The sequence below is a fragment of the Aphis gossypii genome, chromosome 2, assembly GCF_020184175.1.
Source record: "Aphis gossypii isolate Hap1 chromosome 2, ASM2018417v2, whole genome shotgun sequence".
NCBI classification, from domain to species: domain Eukaryota; kingdom Metazoa; phylum Arthropoda; class Insecta; order Hemiptera; family Aphididae; genus Aphis; species Aphis gossypii.
In genome coordinates, this window is record NC_065531.1 from 33,639,500 (window position 1) to 33,664,404 (window position 24,905).

The 24,905-nt window shown below is 22.7% G+C and overlaps 1 protein-coding gene across 2 annotated transcripts in view; it reads left to right on the top strand.

The window, feature by feature from the left end:
• The window catches only part of LOC114129912 (limbic system-associated membrane protein-like), a 188,243-nt gene extending 167,198 nt beyond the window's left edge, over positions 1–21,045 (top strand). Inside the window, exons 7-9 of one of the 2 annotated variants that reach the window (XM_050201169.1) lie at positions 12,418–12,552; positions 17,778–18,012; positions 19,947–21,044. In XM_050201169.1, coding sequence (XP_050057126.1) covers positions 12,418–12,552; positions 17,778–18,012; positions 19,947–20,080 — 504 coding nt within the window. In that variant the 3' untranslated portion in view covers positions 20,081–21,044. Of the gene's footprint in view, positions 1–12,417; positions 12,553–17,777; positions 18,013–19,946 lie in introns of both variants that reach the window. The other variant, XM_050201170.1, reaches the window with a different exon arrangement.
• The last annotated feature ends 3,860 nt before the right edge of the window (positions 21,046–24,905 follow it).

The following is a 24,905-nucleotide window of genomic DNA, read 5'->3' on the forward strand; positions in this document are numbered from 1 at the left end:
TTGAAGAATGATATGCCTTTTTCTAGTTGACAGCTAGGTACAATTATTTTGTTAGAAGTTCTCTAGTATGTTGTGCTTATTGCTTTCTTCTATATTAGATACAAGTAAAAAGTGACAATCTATAATAAAACCATTTTGTATAAATAAATGGTTTTATTATAAATTGTCATTTTTTGTTGTTGTTGCTGTAAGATGTGTCTAATTGAAGTAGGGCAGTTTTTTTGAATTGTCTGAAAATATTCCTCTTTTATATATTTAGTAAAAATATAAATATATATATAAAATGACGACTTTAGATTTATGATAATGGTTTAGATAATAAGTTAAAAACAAACTGCCATGGTTATAATGTTAAGTTTTCGAATGTATATAACGGTTAAGAGCTGTTGGTAATTGTTACAGCTTTGGTTTATGGTACATTAAGTAAATATATTTATGTATTCGAATAAAATATCCTAGTATATTTTTGTTAAACTATCCTGGATGCGGACATCTATTGTTCACTATTTAACCTTTTGTATTTTTTTTTTATTTGAATTGATGTATTAATTGGTTTGTTCAGTTAAATATTGTATTTGTTTATTTAATTAAAGTTTAATGAAATATATTTTTTTAATTTATCAGTATACATTATATATGTTATTTTAGCTGTTAGTACGATAGTAAGTAAATCTTCATTTTCATACAATAAATATTTTCATTTAACATAATACTATAATTTATACTTGTGTTATTTGACTAGGTAAATCTAAAAAAAAAAAAAAAAATATTAGTAATATTTAATTTGAAAATCAGGAAAGAAAAATTTGTATTAAATTAAATTCATTTACTTTTTTTAGTACTCTTTGTTTGTATGCTACATTATATTATAATATTTAACAACTATATTAAACATGAATCATGTAATATGGTTAATACTTAATAGTCTGCAATTTATGTATAATAGTATACATAGGATTGTTATCAAATCATAACTAATAAGTCATTAGTAAGAGAATAGGTTTTATCTTAAAAATCTTAAACATTTAAAACAATTAAGTAAATAACAATTACTTATTATTATTTTTTTACATATTTTTATTACAATCAAAAGTTCATAAGATAATATATTGTATAATATAATATTGTAGTTTATTTTTTTTTCATCATACATGTATTGATTTTATAACTTAACAATAAATAGAAAGTTGTAATAATCAAACATTATTTTGCATATTTTGTGCTTTTTAAGTGCATATTTTAAACTTTTAAAGTGTTTATTTTACAATTATAAATACATATAAATCCGGTCTTTAATAATGTGTAATTAACAAGACATAATGCATATTAACTCCTCAAATATAATCGGTGTTGTATATTTATTAACATAAATACAATATAAAATAATTTTCATTTAAATTTATTTTTATACCTACTTCATTTTAATAACACTATGGTTATGACCACTCAAATCTCATATTATCCATTCATGTGATTATGCTGATAAAATATCATTATTGTATTATTGTGTTCAATTTCATACTATATATATATCTATGTATAAATTTATATAAATTACACTTTTAAATAAGAAAATTGTAATAGTCATTACACAAGTACCTATATCAAGGGTGGCCAACTTGCGGCTTGCGTTTTGTTTATAAAATCAAAATTGACTTATTATTATTATAAATTTTAATTTTTTTAGAATATATATTTATAAAAAATTATCAAATTAAATTATATTTATTCATAAACATTTTTGGACTCTTGTCATTTTATGTTGGACACCCTTGAACTATGAGAATATGCGATAATTTATACATTGTCTAAGCTTAAAATACATTTTTTCAAAATATTTTTAATAAAAAAAAAACAAACAAACAAACGATAAATATTAAATAATAAGCAAACGATAATAAATTATAATATTTTAACCTGAGTTGATAATTTAAAGTTTAAAATTATAAATTTCTTAATACAAAATTAATTTATATGTGCTATATTTTGATATTATTATAAGCAATACAATATGTACCTATTTATTTTTTAGTAGGTATATAAAAATAGATATTATTATTTGTTAATTTGGCTACAAATATTATAATTGATACAAACAATCTGTTTTAATTTTTTTTTTTTAATAGATATGCATATCAAATTCTAACATACTTTATAATGATGTAAAATTTATCATTGGTATTAATGTTATATAAACTAAGTTATATGTACATAGTTACTTTTAAAAAAACATATTAATGTCCACATTTAAAATACATATTGGATCTATTATTCGTTTACAAATTTATATGCATATCATATCTTATAAATAAATATGCATTTATTCATCATACAATAATAAGTACAAGTAATATTATAAATGCAAGCTCATAAATAAAAGTTAAATAAACTACCTACATTTAAAAGGAGTTTATAAATCAATATTATTAATTTGAAATTAATTTTTTTATACATAAATAAAAAAAAAATAATAAACACCAGTTGCTCGGTTGCCTAGTGAATATACCATTTTATTTAAATTAAAAATTGTTTTAAATACATACAGCTAAAAAACATTCCTAAATAAATTTTAATAAAACGATTTTATGTTATGTTTATTTTTTGTTATTTCTATTAATAATTGTTAAACCAAAAACTAATACAAATGCATTATTATCGTAAAAAAACAAAATTTACTTGATATTCTACATAATATCAAGTTTGAATTAAATATATTTAATTAGGTAATTGAGTGGTGTATTCAAAAATATTTACACTACCAATAAGCCAATTATTTTATTATTTTTTAAAAATATTTTATATAAAATTATTTCACTGTGTATATAGTTCACTAGATACTATACTTTAACGAACCATAATATTTGTTAGTTAAATCATGCTATGTGAATGCATTAGTGTATCTAATATTATTGATATAATGTAACTTATACACATAATAAGAAATAGTATGAATACTAAAAAAAATTAATTCAATAAGAGCAAAGTTTTAAAATTACTTCCTCCTCTGATGAGACTTAAATCAATAATTGGCGGATAAAGATATCAGCAGCTTTTTATTATAGTATGTATTATATAGATTACATTCCCTACCATTAGTTTATATGAACGTTCGTTTTTTTTTTGTCTTGGTAGTATTAGATGGTACCATGATTTTGTATGTCCATCAGATCGTATAACTATAACATTTTATACAACATATTATTTTTGTATTCTTAATATTGTGTTTTGCAATTTTAGCCAGTTATCATAATTTCATAATTTTTACAATAGTTTTTTATCATAATGGTATAACTCAATTTTTATATCCAATGGAATTCATGAACTCAAAAATATTAATAAAAAATAATCATCGGTAGGTATATAAAGTATGAGCAAATTTTGGCTGATAATATTCATACACGTTATTTTCTACAAAATATTTCATAATGTTAAAGTATTATTACGTTAAGTGTGGTATATATTACACTTGTCATCATATAACTTTGGTACAAATACTTGAAATTTGTCTAACCACTCGTAAAGCCCATTCACCCAATAGCACATTCCGTCTAATGTGTTCGTTTAGTGTATTATTATTATTATTCATAAATTACCGTTTGCAAGAAATTTATTACTAACTGCTAAAATGAGTTTCTTGTTAACTAGATATTGCATGGTTAAAAGAAAAACAATATAATATAAGGTTTTTTTTTCATACAGATTTAAAAACATAATTTGTACAACAATCATTGAAACAAATTAAAAATTGTAAATATTTCATACATATATTTTTAATTAAATAATAAAGTGATATCATAATAAAATAAATAATAATAAATAAAATACTTATATAAAATCAATAAAATACTATTAAAAAAAATAAAACCATAAGATACACTTCTAGATTAAAAAAGTGATTGTCTCATAACCGTGGTTGTAGTATTTTGATTGATAATTATATTATGTAATAAAGTTATGACATCCAATTTCATTTAAATTAAAAATATAAAATTAAACTGCATAATATTATTTTAAGTGTAACATTGAAAGTATTATAATAATTTTATATTTTCTGGTAAAAGGCACTTTTATGTCTTATATCATCTGATAGAATTTTTTAGGATACTCTATATAATAATATACTATCAACGTTTCCCTTATTTAATGCATTAATTTATACTCTTTTGTTATCTGATATTATTTTTATTTTCAATATATTTTATATGAATTCTATAATAACCTTTAGATGTTTTTTAATAATCATAATACGTGAGTTAATAATTTATATGGACATGAAAGACAAGTTAAAAGGTATAACCCTGTAATAACAATTTGAAGGTTTTATTTATTTATTTTTTATTTTAATTTAAAAAAGTTCCTACTGATAAATTTAAAATGCTTATTATATTATATTGTTATCATTTTATTGTATTTTTTTTTCTGGTGTGTATGTATTTATTATAAATTGAATTTATTTTATGGATAAAATAACATCAAAATTGTATAGTTTAAAATAATTTTAGCTCAAGTTACAGCATATTACTAAAAATTAACGTTTATTAAATTTTCGAGTGGAAATCATTAGTATTAAATTTGGGTAGTAAATATTTTTAACGAATCTATCCCCAACAGAATAATATTATATTATTAATAAAAAAGAATTGTCTATGCCTTTTTAAATGTATATTTTGTATGCTATTATAATATGACGTATGCATTTATAAATCGGTGTTGTTTTTTTGTTAGAACAATTTTACATTTTTACAAGTGTTGCAATAATGTATAATTTTATTGGAAAAATCATTTACAAACAATTAAACAACGTACAAAAATATAAATACATAGCTATTTTATTTCTCTAAATTGGATTATTCCAAAAATCAATAGGTCAATATTCTGATGGATCTATTATTATAACTGTCAATCTTAAAATTGTTCAAGTGCTATAGACTACGTAAATATATATCATTCAGTGGACTTACCGTCGAACAAAGCGTTCATTCCATCCTAAATACGTATGCTGGCTGAATACAAAATGTATTGTTAAACGACTTTATTTTAGCAACGAAAGAACCGTTAGAACGAATTCATTGGTTTTTGAGACGACCAAACAACAATAAAATGGCAATCATCACCTCACCATACATGTAGCGTTACTAATGATGGTTTGCTTGAAATTGTTTAAAAATGTATTAAAGTACAAAGATTTAAAAAATCAACAATCTTCATATTTAAAGCAAGTGTATACACGAGATGCTCAAAAACATTCACTTTTGTTCTTGTTAACTTATCTTGTGTAAAAATAACAATGTATTTAAACAATATTATATCTATATTTTAAATTTAAAATAATATATACGGTTTGAAATTTTCATATTAAAATTGAAGAATAAAGGAAATAGGTTAATATTGAACAGCATATTCTATAGTTAATGATATAAATTACCACTACATAATTTAATAATCCTCTAAATTAATTATTATTGTGAAATTATGATTTTATGATCATGCTGAAACTTGACACAATATTGTTGTAAGACTATATTATATATATATTCCGTCTATTGGCTATGAAAAGCAAATCTAATTCGAGCTTTTGCAAAGGTTATTTATAACTTTAAATATTAAAAACTTATTCATAAAATAAATACTAAACGTGATTATTTAATATGTATGTATTATATATACCTAATGTATTAATACAATGAAATAGTACTAATGTTTAAAAATCTATTAATTTATAGAAAAATTAATTTCGATGCAAAATATTATCGAAACACGAATGACAAATAAATAATCGATGGTAGTAATAATAAGTTAGGTATATTATAATTAAATAAATCACTTCGATCAAATTATCAAATGTTTAAGTTATAAAAACCTATTTAATTATAATACAATTAAATACTTACATAAACTATAATACTATAATGATTTATAGTTTTAACTTAATTTCTTATTTACTAACAATATTGGTGTCCGCGGCCGCCTTAACACATAAAATACGTTAATGCGTTGTGACAAGATATAATTATAAATATGTATGCTTTGTTATGTCTACTTATGCAGTTTTAATATAGAATATTTATTATAATTTTGGTTATGTTACCATGAGATGTAAATACAAAAGATATTCGAAAAAAATTGGTAAGGGTTTCCGCGATATCTAAATATTTTTCATCAAAAGTTCATGATCTACAAAAGGTTAAGAACCACTGTACTAAAAGTACTAAGTATACACGGATAGCATTATTTCATAGTATCTACTATCTACCCATATCATTAATATATTATAATTATCAAATTACTGAAACAAATTATAATGATACATTCATCCTTATACAGTTACAAATTGTAATTCAAATATTATAAAGTAAGTTTAAACATAATATAGTTCACATTTCCATTCGTGTATACAATATCTTATTTTTAAGTGTATTTTAAATATTTTTCTTTCTTTTAATCTTGAATAACTAGTTCATATTAAATGTATGTAATATAAAATATTAATAATTTGATTTCTAGAAAAAAATTAATGAATCTAATAAGTAATAACTCGAAGGTTTAGTTAAATAATAAACAAACATGGATCTAATAATATATTAACCTGAAAAGTTTCAAGCAAACTGTGTTTAGTTTAGAACATATTATTCTAATACAATTATTTATCAACCAACACCCATTATCGGCTCGCGGCTGTCCGATCTAACTTCTATTATTTTGTCTCACTTTTTTTTTTTTTAATATGGAAAAATGGAACTCTTCGTGCATCAACAAAGATATATATATATATATTTTGTTTAATTAAAATAAATTTAGTCAAAACTAAATTGGAATGACTAAATTTAAGAAAATATGTTTATAGGAAGGCTTTACAATTTAGGGTAGATTAAAAATATAGATAATGTGGGAGTAGCAAAATTAATTTTTGTATTAAAATTACTTTTATCGCTATATATTAATTCAATTTTAATGGTCGGATTTAAAAAAAAATAGTTTTTAGAGACGTCATTATACTAACATAAAACAGCAGAACAGTACTTAATTTCTTAAAAAATAATTTGAATAACCTATTCAAGATTAAAAATTAACTATTTATTATTTATTATGTTTCCTCTATGTATAAAAACAAAACATAGAACCAAAAATATTTTATCTATTACGCTAAAAAAGACTTTGCTTTTATATTGAGTTAAAAATATAAAATAAATATTATAAAATTCGGTAAATTCGGTTATTTTATATTTATTGTGCTATTTATAATATATTTAGTTAATGCATTATTAATATTTTAATATTTCTACATTTTTAGGTACTTTTTAAATATTTTTTTATTATATTTTTAAAAAATGCATGACATATAAATATAACACATTTAATATTATTATAAGCTTCCTTGACACGAGATACTCTTCGAATTTCTAATTATGCATTTAACTAATTAGTTTTTATCGTAAAAATGTGGATTAAAAAGGAATATTAAATGCTTAAACTTCTGAATTATGATTATGAAGTTTGTTGATGAGTTTTAAATTTCAATATTTACATAAAAAATAATAATTTTCGTATTCGAAAAAAAGATAAATCTATCATAACAGTGTCGTTTAACATTCACCTTAATTTTGCTCAACATAAACTAAAAAAAAATTAAAAACAAGTATTACATTTAAAATTTGAAAAAAATGTTTTACGAATGATTTGACTTTATCTAGTGGTAAATTACAAGGGAAAAATTAATTTTTAAAATAAAACTTAAACAAAAAAAATAAAGTAATTAAATTAATTAAAGTACTAATATATGTCGTCATATATCACCCAACAAATAATATGTGTTACCTATGTAAACAAATCTATGAATGTAATTATTAATTACAAATACGATTATAAGAATTTAAGTCAATTTAATTAATATTTGTATCCATAAGTTGTGTATGAAATTTAAGTTTTAGTTTACCAACATGTGACTGTCTTTTAAAAAAATATAATTTTAGAGTAGAATGTCATCATCACGTTGAGGAAAACAATAAAACATCATCAAAATGGTGTTGGGGATTTGGATTAAAAAAAAAACCAATTAAAAATGCAAACAATACAAAAGTTTGAGTTAAGTATTAAAATAAAATAACGCTTTAAAAATTGTTTACTTCAGTAATAATAATCTGAAAGTTCCAGTTGAGTCTGTCTATCTCACGCGTAAAAAAATTGGGTTTGCACTTCCAAAACTCCAAAGTCTCAGTGCAGTGTAATGAACCCATTATCCATTAAACCGTTTATAAGGGGCTTTATCTAAATACTTTTACGAGTTTTTTTTTTATACTTTAATTTTCAACCTATTTTTAAGCCATTCTTTTCTGTTAATAATATTACAATGCTTTTGGTTTAAAAAAAAAAATTGAAATTCACCAATGGCAATTCTTATAAATGAACTAAAATAATAATTCTTTGCAGTAAATAAAACATTTTGCATCTTCTGTGTAGGTAACATACTAATGTGATATTTTATAACAATAATACCATATAATAACTCCCTTAATAGATAACCAATATATTAATTAATATGTTACTAATTATACAACAATTGTTTTTTTCTGAAAGTTTATTTATACTATTATTACGATTATAATAGTATCTGATTATTAATTATTTATCGTTTTGACTATATATATTTTTAGGAGACAAAGGTTTAATTTTTTAAAATTAAATGGAAAAATTGAAAAAAAATATAACGCTTTAGTATTTTATTGAGTGTATGATTTATTGTTAGTAAATAGTTTACAAAAAATATACATTGGAATAATATTATAACGGTCTAGTTTTGTTTTTCTTAAACTAGTGTTGCAGTGTACATCTAAATATATCAGATAATTTCTAAGTTATACTCTTATACTCGTATGTTGTTAAAATTATTGTGTGTAGCTATGGGCTTATAAATAAGTTTAAGCTACATTTGCACCAATAATATGGTGGCAACTACAGCAATGGCTTTTTCTGTGACACTAAAATTATATATAATAAATGATATTTAACATTTTATATGTATGTATGGTGCTTACACTATACACAGTTCATTAATTGTATTTTAATATTTTTAAATTTGTTGATAATTTAACTAATAAAACTACTAATACTTATTTTTTGTTATTAGAAGCATCTCGTCAATAATAAATGATATAATTTTGTCTCTAATACCACAATATCATACTTTCTTCGGGACGCATATTATATATATGTATACACACACAGAGTTCATTTGGGCTTTGTAACTTCGACAATATATTGCTATAATAATATAATCACGGGGCTTAGTCCACTTTGGTATCTACTCGGTCAGATGCAGTGTAACAATAATAATAATAATAATAATCTACCATTGGTCAGAAACAAAGAGGTGATGGCGTATATTGTATACGAGTACGCATTACCATGATAATTGCATCTATACATTTTGCTGTACCCCCATGACAGTAGTTAAACAACTATAGGGTGTGCCTATTTAATTTTTTTTCATGTAATGCTAAGGCTAACCCGCACGATTAAAAAAAATTAAAATTACCATGTTAGTTGCGATTTGCAATAGCTGCTGCTTATATTATTAACATATTTATTAAAACGAAGGCAATATGCATTCGATAACAGTCGGGTACACGATAAAGAGTATTAAGTATTACAAGGAATAATTACGCCCAAAGGATCATGTTATTTAGTTATTATCACGTTGCATTCACTATCGGCGTTGTTAAGGTAGGATACGTGGCTATGTGGAGCTTGTCATTGCCGTATCGCGCACATCGGTATAATAAATCATTACAACGCGCGTAAATCATTTTGTCGGTGAAATGTAGCTTACGTTCAAGTTGAAAAACTACAATTTAATGAACGTGTCATACAAACAAGCTGTATAATAATCCTATTATTAAACTTTTACTAGTCTACTTCTGCTGAGAATACTAATTGCCAGTATAGGTAGGTACTGGTGATAAACATATTAATTAAAATTTGTGGTTTATATGGTAATTTTATTTCCAGGATAAAATATGATTTCATCACATGTAAATACTATATAGTATTTAACTAAATGTTTCTATGCATCATTTAGATGCTTAGATACACACAATAGAATGTTTGAAATTAACTAACTTCTATTTAATTATACCGAAAATAACGGAAAGGATAAACACTCAATAATAAACGGAATTATAATAAAAATTTACACAAATAACTAATTCATATTATGTCGTTATAATATTTTAGTACAATTAAGAATCGTATAGTTACTATTTTTAAGAAATAGCAAATATGCAACCTTTAATTAAAGGCCAAGGGAAAAAAATGTATACAAGCTACTTAAATTCCACTGATAAATTATGCAATTCAAGTACCTATCAGTATGTTAAAATACCATAATAATAAAATATTATGTTCTATGAAGTAATACGTTTGTTTTATTAAACATAGTTCCATAAATAATATATTAAACATTTAAATAATAATCAAACATAAAATAACACATATTATAATGAATACATTTTTGTTCTTAATTAATAATTGAGGATTACCTTTAAGTTAAAATACATAATGATATTTATTTTTAAATAGATATATATATACAAAAAAACATCCACCTTATAAAAAATATTATGTATTTTATTTAGCTCTACTAAAAAGTACTTATTTTTATAAACTTGCTTATGATTAAAATAATATTTATAAAATTAAATTTTGTCCTAGGGGCTAGGACACCATAAGCATCTACTCCATAACTAATATCTAACCTATTTAATTATTTGGCTTAAAGCTTTATGATATTAATAATAAAATAAATGGTTTCTCTACTCTAATTAAAAAATCATTAAAATACGAATATGACATGCTAGGACTTATAAATATTCATTATTAATTTTGTAGTGTTAGGGGTGATATAGACGTGGGATGGATAAATATTATACCATTAACTGAATTTAATTGTATTGTTCAATGTCATTCAATCTGGTAAATTATATACGGTAACGAATAATTAACCACGACATTTTCTCTCGTGATTTTTACTAAAAATATTTCGGTCGCAATATCCTATGTAAAAATAATTAAAATGTATAAAACATTTAAAAATCGTGAAGTATAGATGATGTATATAGCAAAAACTGTACTTCGAGCTTTCAGCTTTCAAGGTTATTTCTAATAGAAAATTGGATATAACCAATACTTCTAAGTGGTTGAAATTCAAAATTTCTTCTCATCCTCTAAATAATCAAGTGAAACAAAAAAAAAAAAAAAAAATGTGGAAAAGAGGAGTTTTGACGCTAACTAATTTTTAACAAAATTAATTCTATTTTTTTGGCTATTTTTGATTTTTATTTAGTTTTTATAAATATTAATAAAAAAGTTTACAAAAGGTAAAAATATGATTTTTTTTTTTTTATAGATATTTGAAGTTCAAATTTGAAAAAAATCTGATATTTAAATGAAAAATAAAAATAATGCTATAAGTTATTTAACTTTTGCTGTATAATATTATAATTATATTTGATAAACACAATATCACAGTTACATTTTGAAAATATCTAGATTAATAATTATAATATGGTATTGTCTATTTGAAGATGTATAGTGTATACCGTATTAGTAATGGAAAAAAAAATATTATAATATTATATTCATACGATAATAGTCTGATAAACTGTCTCCGATCAGAATCGTTTTTTATATATAATTATTTATCATTGAATTCAGATACAGTAACATCGATTACATTATTCGACTGAATAATGACGAGGTACACTCAACTCCGACTGTAGAATAAGGTTATTACCTGTTTTTTTTCTTTTTTTTTTATGAAAACTTATGGAGTGAAACTTATATTTAACAAATTCTTACGGGGAACAAAATAAGTTTGTATTATAGAGGAATTTGTTAAATATTATATTAACACATGATTAACCACGAAAGTCAGGATTCTCAAATATAATTCATTAAATAAAAAATGGAAGATCGTTGTATGGAAGTTTCACTGTATTTTAATTTCATATTCTAAAATAGAATATTTTTTTTTAAAAGTTTCAATTTATAAAATTAGATCTTTGAACAAAAGAGTAGATTCTTAATAAAAACTTAAACTAACTCTAATAATTTGTTTAAAAAAAGTTTCAGACAATTTTGGTCAGATCATCAAATTATTAAAATACTTACTTTTAAATTTTTGAATTCTCAGAAAAAAACACTATGCTTTGGAATATGAAATCAAAAAATATATGATTTTACTCAAAAAATAAAAAAATAATACATAAAAATAAAAATAATAAAAAAATTTTTTCAACTAAAATGTTATTTAGTAATAATATTTTTAAATTGTTTAAAAATAAATAATATTTCTATAAACTTTAAGTCTTTATAAGAAAATAAGTGTTAATATAACGTTTTTCATGGTTTTGTATATTACAGGTTGGCACAGGCACTGGTATCATGACACATTATTTCAACTTGTTCGTGATTGTACCTACCGCTGTAATATCAGGTAGCGATGAATATCACACACCCGAAGGAAATTCAATAGTATTGTGTTGTAAAATCGAAAATGTAAGTATTAATTAATTTAAATATCTAAACATATATTGATATAATATTATGTAGGTGACGTATTATTATTCGCATAAAATATAAAGTTATTAGTTTAACTAAGGTTTAATACTGGATTAACATTTAGAAATTATATATATATTTTTTTTTTTTTAAGGAAAATACAGTTAATTTTATTAATAATATTAATAAATGCATATATTATATTATTCAACTTGTACATAGTAGACTTTTCATCTACTTTTCTGCATTATTATACATTATGAGATACTGAGATAGGATGCAATTATTCGTGATGACAAACATCGCAAAAATCCCAAGCGATCACTATTACTTTGCCCGGGACAAAATGTAATAAACTTTAAAGACCACATAGAGTAGTAACTAACTAATGCTTTTGTCATAGGTATATCGTGGATAATAACTTTACAACATTTTTACCTTAATATCATAGTGGAAAAATTTTTCATGGTGCTTACTTATAATGACTTAAAATGTACGGTTTTAATTAATTTCAGGTGAGCAGAACGTACATTCTGTATACCTCTATTCTCAGTATTCTAAAGTTTAAATAAAATATCCTAAAACCTCTCATATTAAGTCAAAAAATTATACGTGGGTAATCTAAAGCATGCTAATAAAAATATATTTTCTAATATTCATTCCTGGTCAAAACATAAGCTCTTAAAATCCTGAAAATATTTTCTCAGAACGAATAAAATCCACCTTGTAAAAAAAATATTCAATAGGAAAATAACGGAAGGATTAAGACACCCTACTTAAATATTGCTTTTAAGCACTTAACTTTATTTCATAATATTTAATATCCCAAAATAACTATGTAACTTTTTAAACTCAATTATTGATACATAAAAATAATTGTCAATAAAAATAAAAAAAAGTGGGCAAGTGAGTACCGCTCTGCTGTACATTAGGTGCCGTATGGATCATTATTATATATTATAGGAGTGTTAAATTTGAATCCAATGATAGTTATCATTGTATACGAAAAACGATTCTGAACGAAGATGATTTGTCAGCCTAGGATATAATTTCTAGTGGTTGGTAAAAAAGGTGGTTTAAAAAAACCAGCTTATATTAAAAAATATTTTGAAAATTAAATCACGTAAAGAAAACGCGAATCTTAATAACTGGTAAAATTTTCAAGTATCTACGACTTATACTTTTTGAATAATAACAAATATCAAAAATCGTTTGAGGCTAAACTGTTATTTAACGCGGTTTTTGTAAAAATTTAAATTTCAAACACTCATAAAAATTTTTTGTCTGAATCCGGTAGAGTTTTTTTTACAGATATTTGAAGAAAAATGTATGGAGAACCTTGTACCAAATTTTCAAAACTTAGTTATAAAAGAAAAAAATGTTATGATTTTTCAACTTCAAAATTACTTGCAAATTTTCGCATTTTCGATAGATTTCGTAAAAATTTGAACTAAAAACGCTTATAAAAAAAAATTGTGACTAACGATTTTTAATTTTTTTTAGCTACATTAAAAACAACTCATAAGGAACCTTGTATTAAATTTTCAAAACTTTTTGGTCATCCAAAAATTTTTTATCGACACTTTAAAAAAAAATTCTCAAAAAAATCGAAAATTTCAGTGGTCTATAAATAACTGAAAAAAAGTCAAACATTTTTTGAAAATTTAACTATATACGGATACCACTGACATTAACATTTGGTGAAAATTTCAAGTATTTTCAGTGATTGGTTTTTGAATTACAACCATAAAAAAAAATCGATTTGGTCGAAAACTGGTTTTGCGTAAAAATTGCCGTTTTTCCGTCATTTTTTTTTTGTTTTTTTCGATTTTTTTGAAAACTGTTGGAAAATGTTAACTTTTTACCTCTATAATGCACCAAGGATATTCACTTTTACATCGGAAACCACCCCCATAGTTTGAAATTGGAGCATTATTTCGACTAGTTATGCTGTACACAGACACAAAAACAAAAAAAAAAAAAAAAAAAAAACACACACCATTGTAAAATCAATACATTCATCACTTCGTTCAGAATCTAATATTGATTTATTGAACTACATACATTTTTTGAGATTTTTAATTAATAATTCATGAGTTATATATGATATATGTTTAAAGGTCTACAATTTGATCATTTACATTTTACTTCTTTTAGATTCTGAACGAAGTGATGAATGTATTGATTTTACAATGGTGTGTGTTTTTTTAGATTCTGAACGAAGTGATGAATGTTTTGATTTTACAATGGTGTGTGTTTTTTTTTTTTTTGTTTTTGTGTCTGTGTACAGCATAACTAGTCGAAATAATGCTCCAATTTCAAACTATGGGGGTGTTTTCCAATGTAAAAGTGAATATCCTTGGTGCATTATAGAGGTAAAAAGTTAACATTTTCCAACAGTTTTCAAAAAAATCGAGAAAAACAAAAAAAAAATGACAGAAAAACGGCAATTTTTACGCAAAACCAGTTTTCGACCAAATCGATTTTTTTTATGGTTGTAATTCAAAAACTAATCACTGAAAATACTTGAAATTTTCACCAAATGTTAATGTCAGTAGTATCTGTATATAGTTAAATTTTCAAAAAGTTTTGACTTTTTTTAAGTTATTTATAGACTACTGAAATTTTCGATTTTTTTGAGAAATTTTTTTTAAAGTGTCGATAAAAAATTTTTGGATAACCAAAAAGTTTTGAAAATTTAATACAAGGTTCCTTATGAGTTGTTTTTATTGTAGCTAAAAAAAATTAAAAATCGTTAGTCACAATTTTTTTTTATAAGAGTTTATAGTTCAAATTTTTACGAAATCTGTCGAAAACGCGAAAATTTGCAAGTAATTTTGAAGTTGAAAAATCATAAAATTTTTTTCTTTTATAACTAAATTTTGAAAATTTGGTACAAGGTTCTCCATACATTTTTCTTCAAATATCTGTAAAAAAAACTCTACCGGATTCAGACAAAAAATTTTTATGAGTGTTTGAAATTTAAATTTTTACAAAACCGCGCTAAATAACGGTTTAGCCTCAAACGATTTTTGATATTTGTTATAATTCAAAAAGTATAAGTCGTAGATACTTGAAAATTTTACCAGTTATTTAGATTGGCATTTTATTTACTTGATTTAATTTTCAAAATACTTTGAGTTTTTTTGAGCTATCTATAGACAACTGAAATTTTCAATTTTTCTGAAAATTTTTTTTTGAAGTGTCGATTTTTTTGGCCCTATCAAAATACTTGAAAATTTTATACAAAGTTCCTCATATGTTATTCTTATAGTGATTAAAAAATTATAAGAATACATAGGCACAATTTTTTTTTATTAGCATTTGAAGTTCAAATTTTGACGAAAATTCGTCAAAAGCATGAATATTTGCAAATTATTTGAAGTTGAAAAATCATAAAATTTTTCGTGTTTATAACTAAGGATTAATAATACAACACTAAGTTTTCCGTATACAATGATAACTATCATTGGATTCAAATTTAACACTCCTATAATATATAATAATGATCCATACGGCACCTAATGTACAGCAGAGCGGTACTTTTTTTTTTTGATAATTTTTTAAATTCAAACATTTATTTAAAAAAGTGAAAAAAACGCCAATTGTATAAATATGTGTACATTTTTTATGCAAATTTTAATAATTTTTTAATATGATCATTTTTAAAAATAAAACAGCACACCACCATCTGTATAAAACAATACGTTAACTATTTAAAAAAAAGATAACCTATGATAAAATAATATTTTTATTTAATTTTATGTCTTATAAACAATATTTATAGAATATTTATCTTAATTAAATAATTGTTGAATTTAACTCTCATAAAGTATTATTTATCCTTTAATTTTTACCAAGTGTTCATTGAAATTTTATTTTATAAAATTATTTAATTATAAATTTCTCATAATTTCTATTCAATTATTTTATTTTTTTTCATTATTATTTTCATAATTAAATAAATGAGTAAAAAATATAATACCATTCTTATAAATATTTTTTATTATATATTCACTAGAAACTACGTTAAATAAAAATATGATTCAATTTTTATTTAAGTTAATTTATTAGTGTAATAACTATCATTTCTTATAGAACTAAAATAAATCAAACGACACATAGAATAGTATTAACATTTTTAGTTACGGATATGATGGTATATAAAAATGTCAGATCAAAATATGATTTTAGTAGTGAATATTGGGGACTAAAATAAATCGTGATTGATTACAATATTACATCATTATCATCTAAGTATAAATGTACGTTTTAAAATACTTTATCTTGCGAAATGGGCATTAAATATTTCATAAAAAAAAATAAACAACGATTTATAATTTAAAAATTATTCATAAATTGTTGCATTACCACACTAAGCTTAATTTACTGTTCATTTTTAACCATAAAATATATATTGATTAAGTTAACGCCTTATATTGTTATACAGTACTTACTAAAGCATTAATGTATATTATTTACATAAATTATTCAGATCAAAATCATACAAAATAAAATCAAATTATTTTTCATTTAGTTAAACGAGAGTTTTCTCAAAATCAACTTCTGATGTGTTATATTACTTGTATTCTCTATAAACGGGTACCTCGTTTACCTAGTTTATTATCCAAAGAAAATGGCACAACTTAAACTCCTCGTCTGCTATTTTATGATGTTTTCGGCAATACAGTAATAAGTGATGATTTAGTATGATTTAAAAACGGACACACAGATAAACAGATAAGCATATGAATGAATTCAAGGAGGCAAATCCATATTGGCTGAAGACGTGGTTTACCAAGTAGACCAATTTGTTTGAGAAAACAGGCGTTTTATGATTAGAGGTTTTTCAATAAGATTTTCAAAACTATTTCTATGTAGTATGTAGGTACTCTATACAATATCTTGTTTGAAAATTTGGGTTACCACCAGTGATGTGACTGTAAGGTCCCAAAACACAACTAGTTGGAGATAAAATTATACTCTGCGTGTTGTTACAGTAAATATTAAAACAATATTGAACAAAAACGGTTAGAATTTGGTGTTTAATTATAAGACAATAGTACAATTGTTAATTGCGAATTTTTAAACACGTAGGAAGTTTATTTTGAGATACTATTCGTATAAATATTTTGATATTAATCAGCAGCTATAATAATTTATAGTGATGTACAAAATAATGTGTTTTAAAATTTATTTATTTTTAATTAATTTTGAATTAGAGCCCAGTACCACCGCAGTACGTGTTATGGTATCATAATGGTAAAGTTATATCGGCCAGTCATTTTAACAAAAATGGACTGAAACCCGATCGTCTGTCCATCAGCACGGAACAGATAGATCGTAAAATTCACAGTCGCTTGACAATCACAAAAGCAATCCAGATTGATACAGGAAATTATACGTGTCAGCCTCCAAACACTGACCCCGACTCTACTTACATTCACATCACGCCAGGTTAGTTTTATTTAAGTCAAATATTTATCATTCTACACAGCTAACAATAAAATAAAATAATTATAAGTGTTTTTTTTTTTTTTTTTTTAAATATTTTTATTATTTATTTATTTATGGACTATTCCTCATATATATATAGGTTAATAAAAATTATTTTTGCATTAAAATATATAAATTGCAGCATTATTATAATATAAATTAAACTGTTCATGAATACTTAATAAACTATTTTTTTTTTTAGATATCACAAGATACTGAATTACATATTTATTAAGCGATATACAGATTTATATTTTTTATTTTCTTGATAGTGGTTTTTAAGAAATTAACCATTTTAAAGGTGAATAAAAAATATGCTTATAAATAGTTATTACGATGGCATTGAAACGAAGACTTTTTAAAAGATATAATATTTTAAAATATTAATATTTATTTTTATTTAATTAAATTACCACAAACTAATTAGTTTCATGAATAGAGTCTTATGATAATATTATAATATTAATAATATTAAATCATTATTAATTTTCAAACTCTAATAAGTACATTTAATTTTTCTAACAAATTTGTAAATAATTTAATTAATATCATCATTTTTCTATAACTTTATGTAACATTTATAAACCAAGTTATTATGTTATAATATGATATGAATTGATTGCACCTGTGAATGAAATGAAAACTTCAATTATTGATATTAATAGACATTTTAGACAATATTTTAGTCATCAAGATTTGATTTTAAAAATGTAAAATTAGGTGTATACTATATATACAAATATTTTAAATTTGAATAGAAAACTAGAATCCTTTTCAAAAATATGATAGATTGGTCGATAAGATCATGTAGTTCATGTGAGTTTACTAATTTTAGATGACAACTGAAGTTGTTTACTTCAGAGAGAATTCCAGAAGTAAGAAAGCCTCGAGATAGGTCTGAAAGTGAATGTTAGGTGTATTTGTGCTTTTTTTGTAGTTGATTAACTGAAATTAAATCTGTCCATAAAAAATGTTGAAAATAAATAACTTTAAATTATATTTTACCACACTGGGTGAAAAAGACTTAGAAACTAAATACAATGGTTAAGTGTAAATTCGAGTATTTTTAACGCACACTAAATGTACCTACTATTTAATATGATCAAGTTGAAATCTTAAAAGAGATGTAAACTAACAAGTTCAGATTTGTCTTCATTTCTTTTACATCATATTATATTTTTAAAGAAGTATTTAACTATAGGCTTTTGCTTCATGAAATTTTCAGTTGATTTCCAAAGATAAAGTCTGGGACTTCCATTAGAGAAGAAATACATGAGTTAAATTTTTTTTTTTTTATTGGTTTAAATTTTGTCCGATGGTTAAATATTTGTTTATTGGATGAAAGGATATAGAAAGTCTAAGCTCTTTTACTTTTTTTATAAGCCATCTGAGTATATAGGAATTAAAAAATTGTGCTTTATTATATCGCTGTTTAGATTATGTTTAAAATATTTTATGGTATCTTCTAGGTCCTTTATTATTGTAATTTACTAAGTTGAGTACCTTTTTTATCAATAATTTTGCGTAATTTAATAAATACAAATACACTTAACAAGTATTAAACATATTTTTAAATACTTACAATTTTAGTTAAACGATGCCTGAATAAAATCTGGAAACAATACACAATTACATTTTATTACAAAATACATATTATTCATATTTAATAGAAGATTAATATTTTAAGAATAAAAAAAAAACATTATATTCAATTTTGTTACAATATTCATAAAATAAAAAGTATATTGTTTGCTATAAACTTTAAATGGTTAAAATGATTTTAACTGTTTAACATATTATTTTAACTCAACAATTTTTTTCAAAAACATAATAATACTTAATTGACTAAAAAATAATAAATCAAACTCGTTTTTTTTTATAATTGTTTGTTCTAGAAATTGACAACACAGCCGCAATTCAACGACACAAAAGCTCAAATTCAGCTCTGTTAGTGACAGAATTGTCAATTTTTCCATTGGCATCGTTCCTTCTTATTGGTCACAATGGATTTCGATGGGTTTTTTTATAAGTACAACTATACTTGGTTTTTACTAAATTGAGTAATTCAAATATTTTTGGTGTAACCTTTACCATATTAAACATTATTTTAATGTTAATAAAATATTGAAGTACTCTTCATGGACTTACTAAAACTGTAAAGAAGTTTTTTGTAAAAAAAAAAAAAAATTTTCCATAATCTTATTGTATACAAATCATGTATAAAAAAAAATATAACCTTTTTAAGGTTTCAAAATGGTAGGGACAAATTTATTGTATCCCAGTGCTTTACATTTTTAGTCTAAAGTTTTATTGGGATTTTTTTTTTCATTTTATGTTAGCTGAAAACTTAAAAACTTGTAATATACAATCCTCCCACTTTGAATTTTACCACATTATTTTAAAGTTTTATTTTGTCATTAATTTATTTTTATTTTTTAAATAGTTGATTCACTGTAACTGGTTATGTTGGCGAAAATCCTAATAATTGTACCTACTTAAAATAAGTAATTATATTTTCTCTTATTAATTTATTGTATATAGTTTTCAATGATTTATATACTTTTTAACAGACACTGTCATGTGACATGTACTATCTACTAAATGAATTATTTATCAAGTTTACAGTATTATGTATATTGTAGTATGATATTGATTTTTAATTTATTATTAATTAACATCTATTAAATCATTTTCTATCATTGAAAAAATGATTAAAATTTTATATTAATTTATTTAAAAATATTCTGGCTGTTAATATACGGTTTTAAGTCAATGGGTGGTTAAGAATTTTAAAATTTTAAATTACCGTGATAAATGTGTTAAATTATATTGTTTCGTTTATTTTATTGATAATTATTTATTAATTGTGTTATATTATCATATAAATTTAATTTAAATATATTTAAATATTTTATGTTTAAATAAACATACGTTTATGTGAAAAAATGTAATCATTTTCCTGCGCTAAAAATTATACGATATAATATTATAATGTACCTACTTCATAATAATAATATAACATACCAATAATGTTTACCTTTTGGTGATTATTATTTAGTTATACAATTGTATTATATTTACTATTGATGAATCAATTAATGGAAATATAACATAAAAATACATATTTAATTTGTTTTGTTAATTAATTGTATATTATTCCTTGTATATCAGAATATTTCGAAGTAAATCAAAATTATTCTTAAATCGTCAGCTACCTAAATTATAGTGTACTTCTGAAATAGTATTGAATCTAATAAAATATATGTATTTTTGTATAAAAAAAACTATTATTTGTTACTTTTCATTCTCTTTATTTTTATAAAGAGTGATTCTAAATTTATGTTACATAATTTTCATTATATAAATATTTATAATAATTTATAATAGATAAACATTTTTGTTGTGAAGGTTTTGTTTTTACATTTCGAATTATCTAAAATGATTAGTAATGTTTACATTTTTTTACAATATTTTAGGGGGTAGTTTGGAGGTCAACTTAATATTTATACCCCGTAAAATGTTGATCTACAACATGAAAACTTAAAATACTTATAGCTCATAAACTATGGAGCAGAATGTATATCGAAATCCCAGAAAAAAATAATCTTCACATTAGGATCGCAAACAAAGTATAGTTTCTTATATGAATTTCTTAAGTTAACCCCCAAAAATTCCATTTAAAATACTGTAAAAAATATAAAAATTTTAAATACTTCTAAAAAAAAGAACTTTTATACTAAAAATGTTAATTTATCATGAATATTTTTTATTTATATGATCAAATGACTGTAAAATAATTTTCGAATCATTTTATGCATACAATATATTATATATACGCATATATACATATATATATATATATAATTAAATATTGAATGTTTCAATAGAAACCAAAAAGATTTTACTTAAATTGTACATAAAAATAAATAAATAAAATAAGTTAATTATTAATAAAAGTGTGATTGTGAAAAAATAAACAATTTAAACTTCAAGCTTCCAATTGAGACATTTTATTTCTTTCAGGTTTTGATTTGTTGTTGAATGTCAACCATTTTTTAATCACTTCCAGATGAATGACTTTTAGAAAAAGTAATTTTGATTTATAGTCTGTTAATTTAATTTAATTTATACTCTATATTCACTATACATCAACATTTGTTGTAAATATAGTATGCTTTGCATATTATACCATTTTATACTTATTCATTGATATCATACCAACGTTCTATTTATAGAACTACCATTACAGTATAATTATTAGTTCATTATTATTCATTATACTTTGAAAATGTTCAACTTTATACATATGTAAATTATACTTTTATATTATACAGTTTAAAAGCATATGATTTCGTCTATTTTTTTCATATAAAATAATGAACGAAGTCATTCATAAATCTAAAAACCTATAAGTAATAATATATAAATACGTATCGTTTATTTTATTTGTTCATTTGTATTAATTTAAAAAAAAAAAATGTTGCAATAACTATATATTAATTCTTTTAATGAAAATTCCATTCAATGTACTCGTATGAATGATGGGTACCTATTTCAATGTGATAATACATTTTTGAATAAATTAATTTTAATGATAAATTATCAGAAAATGTTATACACAATACGCACTTCATACTAAACATTATTTATTTGTATGTATGTATGTATGACGTATGTATATATACATAAAAATATCAAAATTGAAATATTAATTGAACCCTCAGGATTACAGAATTATAATAGATACTAATAAACTGCTCAGTATGTAACATAATAATTTATATATTTTACTAATTATCATATGGTTATCAACCTATGTATTATGATATATATTTTATATTGTGTAATATATATATGCAATAATCTTTTAAACCATTTCGTACAATAAATATTTAACTGAAGTAAGAAAAATAACTAAATATTTGGTAAAATCAAATTTTGGTTACAGTTATAATACTAATAATGCTCCCTACTTTCATTGTATCCTCGTAAATAATTTACACATGCAAATTTAACTTAACATATCGTAAATTAGTCAATCAGAATACACATTTATCAAAACAATTTTCATCACGACTTGCAACATTATAGATTATAAATAATAAATATAAATAATAGCAATAATAATAACAGTGAAAAATTAAGAGAAATCATGATAGGTAATGACTAATATTACTGTGCTCAAATATATTATATTAAATGTTTATTCTACATATAGTATAGATATAACTGATGTGCATTGTGTGATTCACTTTTTAAAGTGATTATTGTATTTAGAAACACTGGGCAGAAACTAACTATTACAGAGTGAAAAGGAAAAAGTTTAGGAAAACGCAATTTAATGTTGCGTAATTACAAGGATATCGACTTTATAGTGAACTTTAACTAGGTAAACCCACAACGCACAGCAACCCGTAATGCAATGGCAATTTTTAAGTGCCGACTAAGCATTTTGGACCTATTCTCTGAATCGAATCGACCTAATATCTGTGTATATGTTTAATACACACCAACACAGATATACACACATTCACATTATATGTATTGTGCATCTAGATTACACCTATGTAATAATATGTTATTATTGTACGTATATAGAAACGGACGATGGCGTTGCTGTTATAATACATTTTAGGGAAACCACGATTCACCAGTTACCTACCACGCATGGTGAATATATAAGTAAGAAAAAAACCGGGATTTCACTTTTACTAAATATTACCTTTGAGTGTAACTCATCATTAGGTAGCTGTAATGGATGTGTAAAATATAAAATAATTTTAAGATGGTGATAAGTTTATAAAAAACGATTCTGAAGGAAGGAAATTGGTTGATCAGCATTAATAAAAGGTTAATGATAATTAGTTTATTTATTTAAGTATATTATTTTATGAGTTCTGCAAGATTATTAATTTCTAAAATAATAATATTTTTTGATAAAAAGATTTCATTAAAAAAATATTAGGTACTAGCAGAGTAGTATCGTGTGTTTAATAATAGTTACTTATTTCATATTATATAATGATTTTTCAAAATCGGAAATAACTATTGGTTTTAAAATAATATATCTATAATCCATGTGATAAAAAGACGATAAGAATAATATAAAAAAACACATATTTGTAGTACAAATACATTTCTTATTTTGCTCAAAATCTAAAATAATAACAATAATAATAAAAACTGTTCACCGATACGAAAACACGTTTTACCATAACGGTGCCAAAAGGCTTTAAGACAGAATATGTTGAAAGCATTTTAGAGATAATTTGGTGGGATAAATCTTCAGAACAACCTCAGATTTAACCCTCGAGAACATATCACAGTTTCGTAAGATCTGGAGTAGTTTTATTTTCCCCTCTGTTGATGGGGGATGCAAATGTGCATACACCAGTTAAGCAATTTAGATATATTACAAATGTACAGGAGTATAAAAGTGTTTTTGACACTACATACGATTTAACTATTTATTTTTTTTGCGATAATTATTATAGTGTATACTGTATAGTGTATAATATCATGATTATATATATATATATATATGTATATATTATAATACCATTAAATATAAACCATTAGATTTAAATAAAATATGTTTAATCATATTTTAGTATTTTACTATAACAATTTAGTTATATGAATAGGTAGGTACATTCTAAATTATTAAATATTTAAATAAAATATTCTTTATCTTAAATTTAAAAATAAAATATAAGTGTTTAGTAAAAAAAAAAAAAGAAGAAGAAGAAGAAAAAAAAAATAATTAATTAATAAAAAAAAATTACTAATATTTTATTTTATTTAAAAAGAAGATATTGAAATAAAAAATACATAAAATAATACAAAAAACCTTC